This window comes from Carassius gibelio, chromosome B3 (genome assembly GCF_023724105.1).
Source record: "Carassius gibelio isolate Cgi1373 ecotype wild population from Czech Republic chromosome B3, carGib1.2-hapl.c, whole genome shotgun sequence".
Taxonomy (NCBI): Eukaryota; Metazoa; Chordata; class Actinopteri; order Cypriniformes; family Cyprinidae; genus Carassius; species Carassius gibelio.
This window is the reverse complement of record NC_068398.1, coordinates 13,316,375-13,332,585: the sequence shown is the minus strand read 5'-3', so window position 1 is coordinate 13,332,585 and position 16,211 is coordinate 13,316,375. Positions and strand designations below refer to the sequence as shown.

General features: G+C 41.3%; 1 protein-coding gene and 1 long non-coding RNA gene across 9 annotated transcripts in view; one reads left to right on the top strand and one right to left on the bottom strand.

Moving 5' to 3' along the window:
- Nucleotides 1-2,709, bottom strand: part of LOC127952401 (uncharacterized) — a 40,712-nt gene extending 38,003 nt beyond the window's left edge. Inside the window, exon 1 of the long non-coding RNA XR_008152932.1 lies at nt 2,567-2,709. This is a non-coding gene — a long non-coding RNA (uncharacterized LOC127952401). The remainder of the gene's footprint in view (nt 1-2,566) is intronic.
- The window catches only part of LOC127952389 (serine/threonine-protein kinase pim-2-like), a 41,493-nt gene that overhangs the window by 3,351 nt on the left and 21,931 nt on the right, over nt 1-16,211 (top strand). The window contains exons 4-10 of one of the 8 annotated variants that reach the window (XM_052550802.1): nt 13,388-13,450; nt 13,542-13,636; nt 13,737-13,787; nt 13,932-14,310; nt 14,414-14,590; nt 14,726-14,814; nt 14,945-15,508. In XM_052550802.1, coding sequence (XP_052406762.1) covers nt 13,388-13,450; nt 13,542-13,636; nt 13,737-13,787; nt 13,932-14,310; nt 14,414-14,590; nt 14,726-14,814; nt 14,945-14,956 — 866 coding nt within the window. In that variant the 3' untranslated portion in view covers nt 14,957-15,508. Of the gene's footprint in view, nt 1-13,387; nt 13,451-13,541; nt 13,637-13,736; nt 13,788-13,931; nt 14,311-14,413; nt 14,591-14,725; nt 14,815-14,944; nt 15,509-16,211 lie in introns of those variants that run through there. The other 7 variants (XM_052550803.1, XM_052550804.1, XM_052550806.1 and 4 more) reach the window with 7 other exon arrangements.

Below are 16,211 nucleotides of genomic sequence, written 5' to 3'. Positions count from 1 at the left end.
AGTATTTATATATATATATATATATATATATATATATATATATATATATATATATATATTAAAAAAATGAAAAAGAAAACCTATAATAAAATTTATAAGATCTTTATAAGGAAATGTATAAGGAGTTTAGTTAGAAGATGCATGTGACGAGGGGGGCGTGGTTCAGCAAAGTCTGCAGTGGGAGAGAAGGTCCGGAGACGAGAGGTGAGTAAGTGGGGTAAGTGTAAAATGATGAACACCTGTGTCTTATTGCAGTAATTTGCCTGGACCTGGAGAGACCTGTTAAAAGAGAGGCTGGAAAATATGGTGAGAGAGAGAGACGGACGGAGACTCTGACACTGCTCTTCTCAGAATTAAAATTGGGCCTTTAATGGTTTTTTGTGAAGTTTATGAATAAAAATTAACAGCGTCACCAACGCCAACCCTGGTCACTTCCCTTTTCCCACTATGAACGTTTGATATATATTTTTTTAATTTGTATTATTTATATTGTGCTGTTCCCTTGTAGAAGTTCATAGTACATTCCTCTACAGTCCTTTAGGCTCCTGCAAAAGTCATTTTGGTCATGTCTGAATATGCTGTGGTCTGTCATAAACTCAGGCCAAATTCTACTGTAATCTGCCATCTATATCCCTTCAAAATGAACTGCAAACAAAGATAATTAAAAACTATATTTTTGAGATTAGTAATGTGTTCACCTTGAGATAAATGCCCAAGCATCAAAAATTCATGCAATTTCCTTAGATTGCCTTCTTGTTATGTATTTCATGCGTTTCATTAAGTTTTTATATCACATTCACAAGATTAATAATTATTGTTACACATCAGCCTAAATCTCCACAGCAATTAAAAGAAAATCAGAATTCACTTTTGAGATATATATATATATATATATATATATATATATATATATATATATATATATATATATATATATACATATATATATATATATTGCTATAGATGAAAATACTTGGCCACACAAGTGTGCTCACACATTTCTACTGTTGATTTAATTACCATTGCTAGCAAACAAATAAAATTGATTTAAAATGAGCACAACAATGTAAGGGACTGTTATGTAAAATTAGACCTCAGAGACAAAGCAGTGCAACATTTCCTAATAAGTCCTATAGCTGTTAATGTGGGGCTGAGAACTGAGTTTTGGATTATTTTTAGATATTGCATGTTAAATAGGATGATATTATAATTTGTTCTAATTTGGCAGCAGTGTTTATGTATTCAAAAATCAGTGCACAAAAAAATTGTAAAGAAAGATTGTGGATGTGTGCAATTGATTAATTGCATATTAGGAGGGCATTTACTAACTAGCATATAACAGGACATTTTACATTTAAGCCTAATCTCTCTTGTTAGCTGCTTGAAGAAATGTTATTGGCACAGATTAACATCTGAGAGGCACACATAACATGTATAGTCTACCAGGGGCCTGTTCTTCGTATGTCGCTAACTCAGTTAGCTGGATTTGATTGTTGACGATTTGGCGTGATCTTGGATCGTTTGGTTCTTCGAAGCTCATCCCGGAGCTGCTGTCATATCAACAGGTCCGTTACCTTAAACCTTATTTCATGTAAACAGGATTAGATCGCTTCTTTTCAACCAGAACTGATGCTCAAAATATGTCTGCTACCTCCACCGCTACTTTATTACAAGAGTATTGTACTGATCCAGGGACAATAATTTAAATTAATAATCATTAAAAAAAAATATTTAAAAATAATATTAAAATGTTGTGTAGTCCATAACAGCCTACTATAGACACAGCCAGCTTTACTCACTGAAATATTTATTTGTCATACAGATAATAGAGTCGTGCATTATTTTGAGTGATGACTGCTATTATAAGAGTGGCTTGATGGAGCGAAGGAGATGCAGATAACATGATATTGACCCTTAAGAAACTTTCATTAATGCTGTCACGTATCAAATCTGTCCAAATATAAAATAAAATGAATAGATAATTTCTACATTGAAATAAAAAATGTAAACACTGCACAACGATTATAAATTGCGAATCTAAATAATTGGGAATCATGAAAAAAAATCTAATAAAATAAAGACATGTATCTATTATCTGTTTCATGTATCTATTATAAAATTTATGTAGTTTTGTTTGCTTGGCTGTTTCCTTATAAAAGTTCAGAAATTTGTCAAGTTTTTCGTCAGGTGTCGTTTTAAATTATATGACGTCATTACGTTGCCGTCTTGCCACCAGCCAATCGCTGCACTGCTGATCATGGTTTCGAGTATCGATACATATCCCCTTTTAAGATAACACATGAACGCGCAATTATCTCCGATAATTTGAGAAAGAGAATGCTTTGTGATTCATTCACACTGTTTGTGAAATGATGTCTCACAGAAACTTCTTCAAATTACTTTATCAGTTATTTAATTGAGAAATGTGAATTGTACCTCACCTAAAGCATTATAATTATTTCACCCACGCCGGACAGAGACTGAGATGCACCGTCTCATTTCATGTCGAGCCAAACCTCTCACGGCAAGCCCCACGTCATCTTGAGTTCAGTTTTATAAGATCAACCTTTTTAGAGACCGCCGATCAATCATCACAAAGTGATTATAGGCCGATTGTGATCGGTAACTGATCAATCGAAGCACCACTAATTTCCGCATTGTGAATTTGAAAAAGATGATAATACAAATATCTGGACGGATGATGCAGAGTTTCATTGGCTCTCCATTTTGCGGCATTTATTAGCATCCAGGTCAAGGGTGTGGGCTCTTTCATTTGTGGAGAAATGGGCTAGGTGCACAAGATGGCGCCGGTGAGCTTCAGCGACGCGAGTGTGTGCGTACTTATTTCCGGTCTTGCGATGCTCGCATTGACTGTAAGGGAAACTTACATACGAAACTTGGCTAGATGTATATAATTAATGTTTTTCAAATTTAACAGCGGATAGTGGTATATCAAAAACATGGGGAAACATCCTCCCTATATTTTGCGTACCTCTGTGGGGAAATTCATCAAGATACAACGCCGAGATTGCGTTATTCTTCTGTTGATTATGTGGATCAGCGTCCGGTCAGGTCCACAGGGATTTCTTTTTTCAAACACAAACCTCTAAAATATGCAATACTTTTCATTTTCGAAGAGCTGGTTTTGTTCTGTTATGTAAGATAAATGTTTCTGACTGTCAGTCAGACGCACAGAGATTTCTGATAAAGCATGTTTTATTAACTTTATTTGATAACATAATTTATAACTAACTGTACAATTAAACGTAATATATGGTAGGTTTGCCTTAAATAAAAGATCGCTGTTTGCATTCATGTGCGTTTTTATCTGTTTATTTGTTTGTGAAAGATCTGCAGCATAAATCATTATCTGTCTATGAGCAGCCATGTATATATTGTTATTGTTTTGCATTAATTATCAGATTAAACAGATATTAAAATTAGTCACCTATTTTTTACTGTGTAAAATGATAAAATATGTTGTGAAAATAATGATGAAACAGACTGATGTATATGTACAATTGAGAAATGGATACTTCTGAAGATAAATCGCAGCCCACGTCTCACGAGGTAAATATTTAATATATATATATAAAAAATAATAATAATGCAAACACTTTCGAGAAATAAGTAATTTGTACATTTACATATTTGGTGAGATAAAATACATTATATAGCTGTGTATACACACCATGAGTTCAACTTTCATCTCACAGTAGTGAACATTAGTGTATTTAATTCTTTTACCAGACCCAAACATAGACAAGTTTCAAATCCACTGGCTCAGTTAACATTTGTAGTATAGTGATAATAGCAGTGTATATCTTATTTGCATATGAAGTGATATTATAAATCCTGTAAACATAGAAGGTAATATTTGGACTTCTCCGGTTCTCTGCACTGACTTTAAGCACAACCGGAAATTTCTACGCACACACTCGCAAGACCGGAAATCATCTCGGTTACGTATGTAACCTTGGTTCCCTGAATAGGGAACGAGATGCTGCGGTGACGTCACCACGTATGGGAACACCTCCGGTGTGACGAATGTCTGAAGCCCTATACCATCCCGCCAATCCTATTGGCCAAATGGCGCATAGCACCACCCTACGCATGCGCACGCATGATATACCTGGGTGCAGCGCGCCATTTCGCTCAGATTTCATGACTGAAGATGAAGAAATTATCAAGGTACGGAACGGCCAGAACCGCAGCATCTCGTTCCCTATTCAGGGAACCAAGGTTACATACGTAACCGAGATGTTCCCTATCATAGGTCACTTCGATGCTGCGGTGACGTCACCACGTATGGGAACGATATACCAAAACGCCTGACGTACCTGATAACTGAGATCCGAGGAAGCATCTGCTCAAGCGGAGAGAACCCGGGAGCCAGGAGCCATCCTCACATCCAGACTGTAGGACTTGATAAAAGTGCTCGGTGAGGACCATCCTGCCGCAGCACAGATATCATCCATAGAAGATCCACTGAGAAAAGCTTGAGAAGAAGCCACAGCTCAAGTGGAATGAGCCTTAATTCCTAAGGGCGAAGCGAGTCCGCGCGCCTCATAGGCCAAAGAAATTGCCTCCACCAGCCAATGGGACATGCGCTGCTTTGTAACCGCATGGCCCTTACTTTTATGTCCAAAACAGACAAACAGCTGGTCAGATTCACGCCAAGGGGCTGTACGATCCACATAAGTCTTTAAAGCTCTCACAGGGCAAAGACTTAGATCTCCTGATCCAGCCTCAGCAGGTGAAAAAGCTTCCAGGAACACTTGCTGAAAGCGAAAGAGGTTAGATGCGACCTTAGGAACATAGTTAGGCCTGGGCCGCAGCAGCACCTTCACAGAGCCCGGTGCAAATTCCATGCATGAGGGTGAAACAGAAAGAGCCTGTAAATCCCCAACTCTCTTGAGGGAGGATAAAGCCATAAGAAGAAGTGTCTTCAGTGTCAAGAATTTATCTGATACGGTCTCCAAGGGCTCAAACGGATGCCCTGATAAACCTAGCAACACAATGGATAAACCCCATGAAGGAACTCGCACAGGGCGGAAAGGCCTCAGCCGTCGCGCACGCTGTACGAAACGAGAAACTAGTGGATGACGCCTCATAGAGGCACCGCCTATGTATTCGTGGTAAGCTGAAATGGCTGCCACGTAAACCTTAAAAGTGGCCGGTGTAACGCCATCCGAAAAACAATCCTGGAGGAACTCCAGCACTGAAGCCACTGGGCAGTAAACTGGATCCACATTACGATTGCCACACCAGGCTGTAATCAGTCTCCACTTGAAAGCATATAAGCGTCTCGTAGAAGCTGCTCTAGAATTCAATATAGTCTCAGTGGTTTCAACAGAAAGACCGGGACATACTAATGCACTCCGCTCAGTGGCCACGCCCACAGTTTCCACAGATCCGGCCTCGGGTGCCAAATCAGCCCCTGTGCTTGTGATAATAAATCCTGTCTGAGGGGAATCTCCACGGAGAGCCCGCTAGCAGACTGATAAGATCCGCAAACCACGGCTGCGTGTGCCATCGCGGAGCCACCAGCAGCAGCTGTTCCACTCTGTCCCGCCGTATGCTGCATAATACCGCTGGGATCAAACGAATCGGAGGAAAAGCATACAGACTGGTCCTGGGCCAGCTGTGAGCTAATGCATCCACGCCCAGGGGCGATGGGGGGCATAGGGAGAACCATAGCGGGCAATGCGTAGTCATGTTTGACACGAATAAATCCACTTTCGCTTTGCCGAATATCCGCCATAAAAGATTCACCGTCTGGAGGTGTAATCTCCATTCTCCCTGTTCCAGAGCCTTTCTGGATAGCATATCCGCTCCGAAGTTCAAACGTCCGGGGACATGAACAACTCGGATCGACAGAAATTTTCTCTGAGACCAGAGAAGAACATGTCTCGCCAGCCTGCACAGGGAGCGAGAGCGTAATCCTTCCTAATGATTCAGGTATGAGACAAACGCTGTGTTGTCTGATCTGAGCAGCACAAGACGGCCGATCAGCAGATTCGCTAATTACTGGAGAGCCAGAAAACTGCCAGTAATTCCAAACGGTTTATATACCAACTGCGTTGTGCAGCTGTCCACACTCCATGGGCTGGTAGCCCTTGACAAACAGCTCCCCAACCGGTCAAAGACACATCCGCCGTGACGGTCTCTGGGAAAGCTCAAATCCCCAGCCGAACCCCGGTAGGAGAAACTCGGTTGGCATCCATAGCTTTAATGACATCACACAACTCCGTGTCACCGAAATCGTCGGATGCGGAAGACAACGGGGTGAAATATTTCGTCTTTCCGCCCACTTTTCCACTGAAAAGGGCGCATGTGAAGTAACCCCAGACAAATTACGGGGAATGCCGCTGCCAATCGTCCAAGTGGTTAACAGACGGACGCCCTGGATCCGCAACGGGGCCAGAGCTACATCCATGCATTGAGAAGTACGGGGTCTACGACTTCTATAGCCCCTTTGCTCAGCAGAGTTGACATCTCCTGTCACAACACTGCTATTACCATCAGTCTACCACCGTGGAAAGAATTCAGCGGAAAGAGGCGGGCCTCTAAAAAACGAATTGGTGTATCCGTGACAATTGTGCGTAACACCCATTGAGAAATGCCGGGCAAGCGTTCCACGCGACCCAAAACGATTCTAGCAGTCTCAAATTTCCGCTTTCTGCAACGCTGTCATACACATAATGTCCGTGCACGGAAAAGCCTGCGGCATTCGTGCACAGGGGAAGTGTATGCATAAGAGCTATTGCGTCCCGTTGTGTATAATCCTGAACGTGTCCACGGCAGGAATTAGACCAACGAATTGAACATCAGGCTCTGCCGCTAACTAAAACGGCGGCTGTGCGAGCCGTCATAAATGGGTCGTCTGTGTAAGACCCTTGAATCGCCCCTCAAAATCTGAAAGCTGGATTGCGCAGTGTCTGAGGGATTATTATTTATTATTTACGCCTGGCGTGACAGCCCGATCCAATGCTGCTCGAAGCGCTGTTTGCTGCGAGACAGTCAATGTTAGAGCGTAGGGACTGCAGTGAGAGTGTTGGATGTGCATTAGCGGTCCAACAGCACTCTATAGTGGAGGGCACAGTCCCTGGCGAACATGAAGTAAAGCGCATGCGTAAACTCGCTGCGTTTCGTTGTGTATAATCCTGAAGCGTATCCACGGCAGGATTTAATTCACCAAGATAAAAATCGGGCCACGTCGCCATTGCGAGAACGTGGCGGCTGTATGAGCAGTCATAAACTGGCCATCTTTGCCAGCCTTTTGTGCCGTCCCTCAAACTCTGAAGGCTGGATTGTGCAGAGTGTCTGAGGGGGCGCTCAAATGATAGCTCAATCCAATGATGCTCGAGGTGGCTTTGCTGCGAGACAGTCAATGTTAGAGCGTGGGGACTGCAGTGAGAGGGTTGGATGTGCATTAGCAGTCCAACAGCACTCTCTAGTGGAGGGCACAGACCCTGGCAAACATAGAAGGAAAGCGCAAGCGTCAAACTCGCCGCGTTTCGTTGTGTATAATCCTGAAGCGTGTTCACGGCAGGATTTAATCCAACAAGATAACATTAGGCCACGCCGCTAGCGAGAACGCGGCAGCTGTGTGAGCCGTCATAACTGGCCATATTCGCCAGTCTCTCGTGGCGTCCCTCAGACTCTGAAGGCTGGATTGTGCAGAGTGTCTGAGGGGGCGCTCAAATGATAGCTCAATCCAATGATGCTCGAGGTGCCTTTGCTGCGAGACAGTCAATGTTAGAGCATGGGGACTGCAGTGAAAGGGTTGGATGTGCATTAGCAGTCCAACAGCACTCTCTAGTGGAGGGCACAGACCCTGGCAAACATGAAGTAAAGCGCATGCGTCAAACTCGCTGCGTTTCGTTGTGTATAATCCTGAAGCGTGTTCACGGCAGGATTTAATCCAACAAGAAAACATTAGGCCACGCCGCTAGCGAGAACGCGGCAGCTGTGTGAGCCGTCATAAACTGGCCATATTTGCCAGCCTCTTGTGGCGTCCCTCAGACTCTGAAGGCTGAATAGTGCAGAGTGTCTGAGGGGGCGCTCAAATAACAGCTCAGTTCAGTGACGCTCGAAGTGCTTGTGCTGCGAGACAGTCAATGTTAGAGCGTGGGGACTGCAGTGAGAGGGTTGGATGTGCATTAGCAGTCCAACAGCACTCTTCAGTGGAGGGCACAGACCCCGGCAAACATAGAAGGAAATGCATGCGTCAAACTCGCTGTGTTTCGTTGTGTATAATCCTGAAGCGTGTCCACGGCAGGATTTAATCCAACAAGATAAACATAGGGCCACGCCGCTAGCGAGAATGCGGCAGCTGTGTGAGCCGTCATAAACTGGCCAAATTCGCCAGTCTCTTGTGCCGTCCCTCAAACTCTGAAGACTGAATTGTGCAGTGTCTGAGGGGCGCTCAAATAACAGCTCAGTTCAGTGACGCTCGAAGTGCTTGTGCTGCGAGACAGTCAATGTTAGAGTGTGGGGGAAGAACGAGAGGCTTCTCGTAAAGAACCGTAATTTGCCGAAATAGACATGACTCGATACGTCTAGACGAGACTAGGTCGCGGCGGAGTTTGGCGCGATCCGTTCGGCTAGAGAGGTAGTCAAACGGCATCGCTATATAATAGCAGTCCGCCATGTCACTTAATCGTGGCAAAAACCCGCGCCGTTCGTGATATGCGCTGATAAGGCTGCTTCCAGGACCTCGAAACCTCTTGGTGGAGGTCCGTGAGAAGGGTAATTTATCCACCGCGCGGATAGCCACATAATAGCACACTGAGGAAGGGGAAGCGCGTTTCTCCTGTCCGCTCGGAGGGAGAGAACCGCTTATGCCGGTCAGAGCCTACTCTGAGTAGAAGCTGCGGTTAGACAACATAGTATAAAAGCAAAACTGCTCTGATTAACGCGCTCGAGTAGGGGAGAGCGAGCAAGTGGAAAACTCCAGTGCATCACTGTACTCATAGTCAAGCCGCACATATCGCCCCTAACCAACACCTCGTGCGGGGCCTCGGCGACCGCAGAAGCGAACGGTGGGGGTTAGACGCGAGGCGACTGAAGAAATAGACTCCAGAGCGCGGATACTTTTCTTATTTTACCATAGCCGTAGGCTATCACAGAGAGAACATGAGAGAGGCTGCAAACGAATCTCTCATGAGTGCCTCCCTGTGATAAACCCATATACGGCTCTTACCTTTCGTTGACTCATCGCGTCCGCGAAAGAGGAGTTAAACACTGCTCGAAGAATATCGCTGGAGAACGCGAGATGATAGGGCACAGATGATTCGCTATTCCTGAAGGAATGAAATCTGAGCGAAATTGCGCGCTGCACCCAGGTATATCATGCGTGCGCATGCGTAGGGTGGTGCTATGCGCCATTTGGCCAATAGGATTGGCGGGATGGTATAGGGCTTCAGACATTCGTCACACCGGAGGTGTTCCCATACGTGGTGACGTCACCGCAGCATCGAAGTGACCTATGATAGGGAACCAAGATGGCGGAGATATGCAACTAGCCCATTATACAGGTCAAAGAGGGTCAGCGAAAGGTCATAGTACACATTATCATTTTAAATGAATAAACATGGCTACAAGTGGCAATCATCATGACGATTTGGACTCGTGCCATGTATCTTTCCAAATACTGTGTATTTTTACAGCAAAGTTAGGGCTTGATGAAATAGCTAAAATAATTCCAAAAATAAAATAAAAAGTCTTCACTGTGCGAATTATTAAAGCTATTAAAGTTACTCAGACAAAATCACTGTGACTTTTCTTGACACAGACAGGAGAGGGTATTTAAAGGTGCAATATGTAATTTTTCAGCTTTAAAAATAGCAGAAATCACTATATCTATGTTATATATATTTTTTAGTTGTGTACTTACATCATCCCGACAGTTTCCACGAACTTTCAAATCCGGAGAATATTATAGTTTAATTAGAAGACACGGCACGTTTCTTTATCTCCGTTTTGTCGCCCGTCTATGACGTCATATAAACTTTGACCCCTCTAGTTTATCTAACTTCCTGCGGAACCGCCAAATACAAAAGTGAACAGAAACAAAGACGAGAAGAAAAAATAGTAGCCTTGATTGAGTCTATTAATTTTATATTTATATTCGTATTTAAACCTCAATCAATAACTTAGTTATGGATCATGATTATGCTTTGCCTGCACGTTCTGTGAAGCGCAAACGCATGGGTGAAATAAATGACCCGAGATAGTTTTGGGACAAGAGAAGCTACAAGACACAGGTAAATATTGGAGTTGCATTTCCAAGATAGAGAGAGCTTCGTGACAAGCTGAAACTACAGAGAGATGCCGAACTCGCTTGCATTCTGATAAACAGGTATGCATCCATTCAGCTAACTGTATCTATCCGTATATTTTGTAAAACGATATGATGTCTTGTGTAAAACGCAGACGGACTAGCTCTCATGTAAATCTACATTTGTTCTATATATAGCTGAATAAAGTAGCTTCAAATGCAGTTCTCTAACTTGTTCGATATCATAGTATAACGTAATTATAATTATTAATGAAAGGCGGTCGTGTTTTTTAACATATATTACTACTAGCTAGATGGAATATTGATTTGATAGGGGTCTCATAATTCATATAGACGGTTTCATCGGGCGCACGGTCGTGTATATCGGTCTGGCTAAGGTGCCTTCTACAAAAGCAGTTAAAGTCAAGGTGATGAGTAGACTGAAGTTGGGCTTAGGTGTTTGTGCTGCGGGGTGTGTTGCCCATACATTTATTTATTTTTGGAGACTCGCCACAATTTTAAAACTGATCTTTTTTCAAAAAGGCTTCATTGAATAAACATGAGTAACGTTACTTACTGCACGTTTCATAATAATAATTCTTTACATTTATATGTTTAAATATCAAAGCGAGCCAGGTGTTTTTATATCGTTGTATTTCTGAAGGTAGACTTGCATGTTATATGCCTGATAGCAGCGTATGAGAGTACCAGCTCTGCTTCGTTTACAGCTGTTACTGGGGAAACCTCTATTTCTCGCGCTTTATGTCTATGCTTTAAAACATCTCTGTTGGCAAATAATGAATTAGCATTTTCATTAAGTCCGCCTGATCCACGCAGCAAACATTTTGTTTGTTATCAAAAAATATCTACTCTAGAGGGACTTGGCTGTTGTTATTGATTCTATTTGGAAGTCTACCGGAAGTTAAGTTAGGTCCACAAAAGCGCTCATGCACAAGTAACGTTTGTTTATGTTGTTGCCGTTGAAACCGTCTCTCAGTTCGAAAAGACGTGATTGTCAAAATACTAGGTTAGAATGAGTGAGGAATGATAGGGAGCGACAGAGCGGGTGTTCCAATGAACAAAAACTCCCATGAGCCTTACGCTCTTTCCCGACGTCATCAAAGTACGTCTTATGTTATTATTTTGATTGAGTGACCCCTGGTGGCCAAAAATTCCATACTGCGCGTTTAAGGTCGCTGTCACTTTAAGATTGTTGTGATTTCCAACTTAACATTAACCGCTGTGTTTACACAAATATACAAGGTTTCTATTTTCTCATATTTCTGTTTTATCTTATGTCACTTTAATGTGTATGAAATTATATCGTTAGTAAACTTCACTGGATATGAATGTTATCGTTGGAAAGGACCAGTTTAGTTTTTTTTTTTTTTTTTTTTTGTATTCCATTCCGCGCGAGCCTTTATGACGTCACACTTCGCCGTTGAAGGTATTTAAAGCCACGAAACTGCTGATTTTGTACTTTGGAGTCTCGAGAGTAACGTACTTGGTAGCGACTGTTAGCGACTGACAAACGGTGTTATCATGGGACTGCTTTCTAGACTAAAAAAAGCGACTGGTTTGGAGAGTGTACGAGAACCCTGTGTACACCCCAAAGACTCCCCCATCATGACGGAGAACCGTCAACCGGCGACGGTTGGTGCTCTTGAGACCGATGTAGGGAGAAAGATGAAGAGCTTCTGGAAGTGGGCCGCTCTTCACTTTGTTTCCCGCAGAAAGGGAACATATGACCTGGCCAAAGCTGAGGAGAAATACGGGATAGAGGCAGAAACACAGTGGAGAGATAACGATGGTACACTCACATCAAAAACTGATAAATCACTGAATATTCAGTAACAAGAGTTTCTGTTATTCCCTATTATCATTATTATAACATAAAATAATTATAAAAATTATCACGATCCCAAAACACTGCTGTAATTATCACACCAAACATTTTAGAGTAACAGGAAACATATATTTTTATTTATTTAAGTTTGAGTTTAAATTGTAGGATATAAATTCAATTCAGACCTACTCCTAAATCAAGAACAGACATAATTTGAGTATGTCATATTTTACTCTTTTTTTTTAATTAATTAATTTATTTTTATTTAATTGATATTATAGATCCAGCTCCTGGAGACCTCCTTGATGCTGAAGAACAGCAGAAACACAGCGTCCTGGACAAGAGTAAGATTAATACATATATGAGAATTAGGAAATGTTATTATGATTTATTTTGTACTGGATCAAATTAACATGTAAACTTGTATTTCATATTTACCACAATTGTTTGTCTGTTAATAGACCAGAGTGAACTCTGCGTACATCCTAAAGACGGCCCCATCACATCAGAGAGCCGTCATCCTCCTCTGTCTGTTAGTGCTGCTGAGATTGATGAAGGGAGAGAGGAGGAGGAGAAGAAGAAGAAGAAGAGCTTCTGGAAGTGGGCCGCTCATCACTTTCCTTGCAGTGGAGCTGGAAGATATAATCTGTCCGAAGCCGAGGAGAAATGCTGGAAAGAGGCGGGAACACAGTGGAGAGATAGCGATGGTACAGTCACAAAAACATGTCATGATGATGCAAATATTGATAAATGACTGATTCTTCAATTACAGAAACATAATTAAGAAAAAGGAAAACACTGCTAAAATTATCACACCAAACATTTTAGAGTAAATGCCTGTTCACAACAAGGCCGATAACTACAAAGATAATGATACAGATACAGTTCTAAATATTAAAAAAGTTCAGCAGAGTTCACACCGCAGCTATAATGAAAAAGAGAAACAATATCGTTGGAATCACTTTCAGAACAAATTTTCTTTTTTTCCAGCTGATGAATTATAAAATCACTGACAGCCAATCAGAATCAATCCTGCTGTGACGAACTTGAGAGTTTAACAATAATGTCCGCTGGTGTGGACGCAAATAACGTTATCTTTATAGTTATCATTCTTGGTGTGAACAGGCTGAAAAAGTTTAGATATGTTATGTTTTTTTGGGATGTCAATTCATAAACGTTCCTAAAGGAAGAACCACATTAGTTTGTGTGTGTAATATTTAACTCATATTGTTTATTTGATTTGATTCCTATTATAGATCCAACTCCTGAAGACCTCCTTGCTGCTAAGGAACAGCAGGAACACAGCGTCCTGGACAAGAGTAAGATTAATAAATGGCTGAAAATGTTATCATAACTTATTTTAAAAAATGTATATAATTGTATTTCATACTATTGTTTGTCTGTTAACAGGCCGTATTTGCAGGCAATATAAAATCGGCTGCAAGCTGGGTGAAGGAGGGTTTGGCTTTGTGTATGAAGGGACCCGCCGCAAGGATGGACTTCAGGTTTAATTTTTTTTGTTGTTTTACTGTCAAAACTTTGCATTCATTGTTTATGACTGTACGCAGCACATGCTAATTGTTAACTCTTTGTTTTGTTGATCAGGTGGCTATAAAGTTTTCAAATAAGATGCCAACCACGACATCTATCAGAGTGGTGAGTATACTGCACTCTCTGTGTTATTGCCTTTCAGTGATTGTTTTCAATCTATAACATCTTATATTAATGTTAATCACAGACTAAAAATGAGCTTTCAGTAGGCAAACCATTTTGATTTGTGAACAATTTTCTGTCTGTTAGCCTGGTCATCTCAAACGTCTGCCAATGGAGATTGGCCTGATGCTCATGGCCAACAATGGACCCAGCGTTTCCCAGATCATTAAGCTGCTTGACTGGGAGGATGACAAAGATCACTACGTGATAGTCATGGAGCGACCAGTGCCTTGTGTGGATTTGTTTAGTTTTTTGAAACTCTGTGGAGGAAGCCTTGATGAGGGCAAGGCACGATGTATTATGTTGCAAGTCATTGAAGCCGCTAAAACTTGCTGTGATCGTGGCGTCTTCCATCATGACATAAAACTACAAAACCTTCTGGTGAACCAGGACACCATGGAGGTCAAATTAATTGACTTCGGGTGTGGTGCAGTCATGAAGAAATCTGCCTTCAAATCCTTTAGTGGTATGTGTTATGAAGTGCTTTATTAATTATCTCACAGAAACACATCTTATATGCACTCAACATGCTGCCGTCATTGATTAAACATCAGACATCTTTCCTGCAGGCACGAGAACGTACTGTCCACCTGAGTTCGAAGCCAAAGGCATGTGCCATGCAAAGCCGACCACAGTGTGGACTCTTGGGATTCTTCTGTTCGTAATGGTGTGCGGCCATTTTCCCACATACCTCGATGTGAGCTTGATCAGTCAGAAAAGCTGGATCAGGCTCATCCTGACACATGGTGAGATCTTCATCAAACAACATAGAAGGACCATTTGAATTCTAAATCATACAAAAAAGACCCATGGCTTGACAGAGAGCAGGTGTAAATTAAACGTTTATAATCAAACATCTCTCTCTTTTTTCCTCTTCACAGAATGCTGCCAGATGATTTGTGATTGTCTGCATCAGGATCCACAGAAGAGACTCAGTCTGGACGAGATGCATCTCCACGACTGGTTTAAGGTACGGCGAATAAGACTAGTTAAGCTTTTTGTTGGTTTAGTTTGATCATCTGTCGCCATGAACTTAAGATCAATTTTCTCTAAATGTAAAGTATTTAGACAAATAATGCCGATTTATCTGTTTTTTTCAGTACACGAAGTAAAACACAAAGAACCTCAGAAAACAACTCCTGTCATGGCCACCCTGTTGTTCTCAGGCAGCTTTGCGTCTGGCGGACTGACCATCATATATATTTAAAAAATGAAAAAGAAAACCTGTAATAAAATTTATAAGATCTTTATAAGGAAATGTATAAGGAGTTTAGTTAGAAGACGCATGTGACGAGGGGGGCGTGGTTCAGCAAAGTCTGCAGTGGGAGAGAAGGTCCGGAGACGAGAGGTGAGTAAGTGGGGTAAGTGTAAAATGATGAACACCTGTGTCTTATTGCAGTAATTCGCCTGGACCTGGAGAGACCTGTTAAAAGAGAGGCTGGAAAATATGGTGAGAGAGAGAGACGGACGGAGACTCTGACACTGCTCTTCTCAGAATTAAAATTGGGCCTTTAATGGTTTTTTGTGAAGTTTATGAATAAAAATTAACAGCGTCACCAACGCCAACCCTGGTCACTTCCCTTTTCCCACTATGAACTTTTGATATATTTTTTTTTAATTTGTATTATTTATATTGTGCTGTTCCCTTGTAGAAGTTCATAGTACATTCCTCTACAGTCCTTTAGGCTCCTGCAAAAGTCATTTTGGTCATGTCTGAATATGCTGTGGTCTGTCATAAACTCAGGCCAAATTCTACTGTAATCTGCCATCTATATCCCTTCAAAATGAACTGCAAACAAAGATAATTAAAAACTATATTTTTGAGATTAGTAATGTGTTCACCTTGAGATAAATGCCCAAGCATCAAAAATTCATGCAATTTCCTTAGATTGCCTTCTTGTTATGTATTTCATGCATTTCATTAAGTTTTTATATCACATTCACAAGATTAATAATTATTGTTACACATCAGCCTAAATCTCCACAGCAATTAAAAGAAAATCAGAATTCACTTTTGAGATATATATATATATATATTGCTATAGATGAAAATACTTGGCCACACAAGTGTGCTCACACATTTCTACTGTTGATTTAATTACCATTGCTAGCAAACAAATAAAATTGATTTAAAATGAGCACAACAATGTAAGGGACTGTTATGTAAAATAGACCTCAGAGACAAAGCAGTGCAACATTTCCTAATAAGTCCTATAGCTGTTAATGTGGGGCTGAGAACTGAGTTTTGGATTATTTTTAGATATTGCATGTTAAATAGGATGATATTATAATTTGTTCTAATTTGGCAGCAGTGTTTATGTATTCAAAAATCAGTGCAAAAAAAATTGTAAAGAAAGATTGTGGATG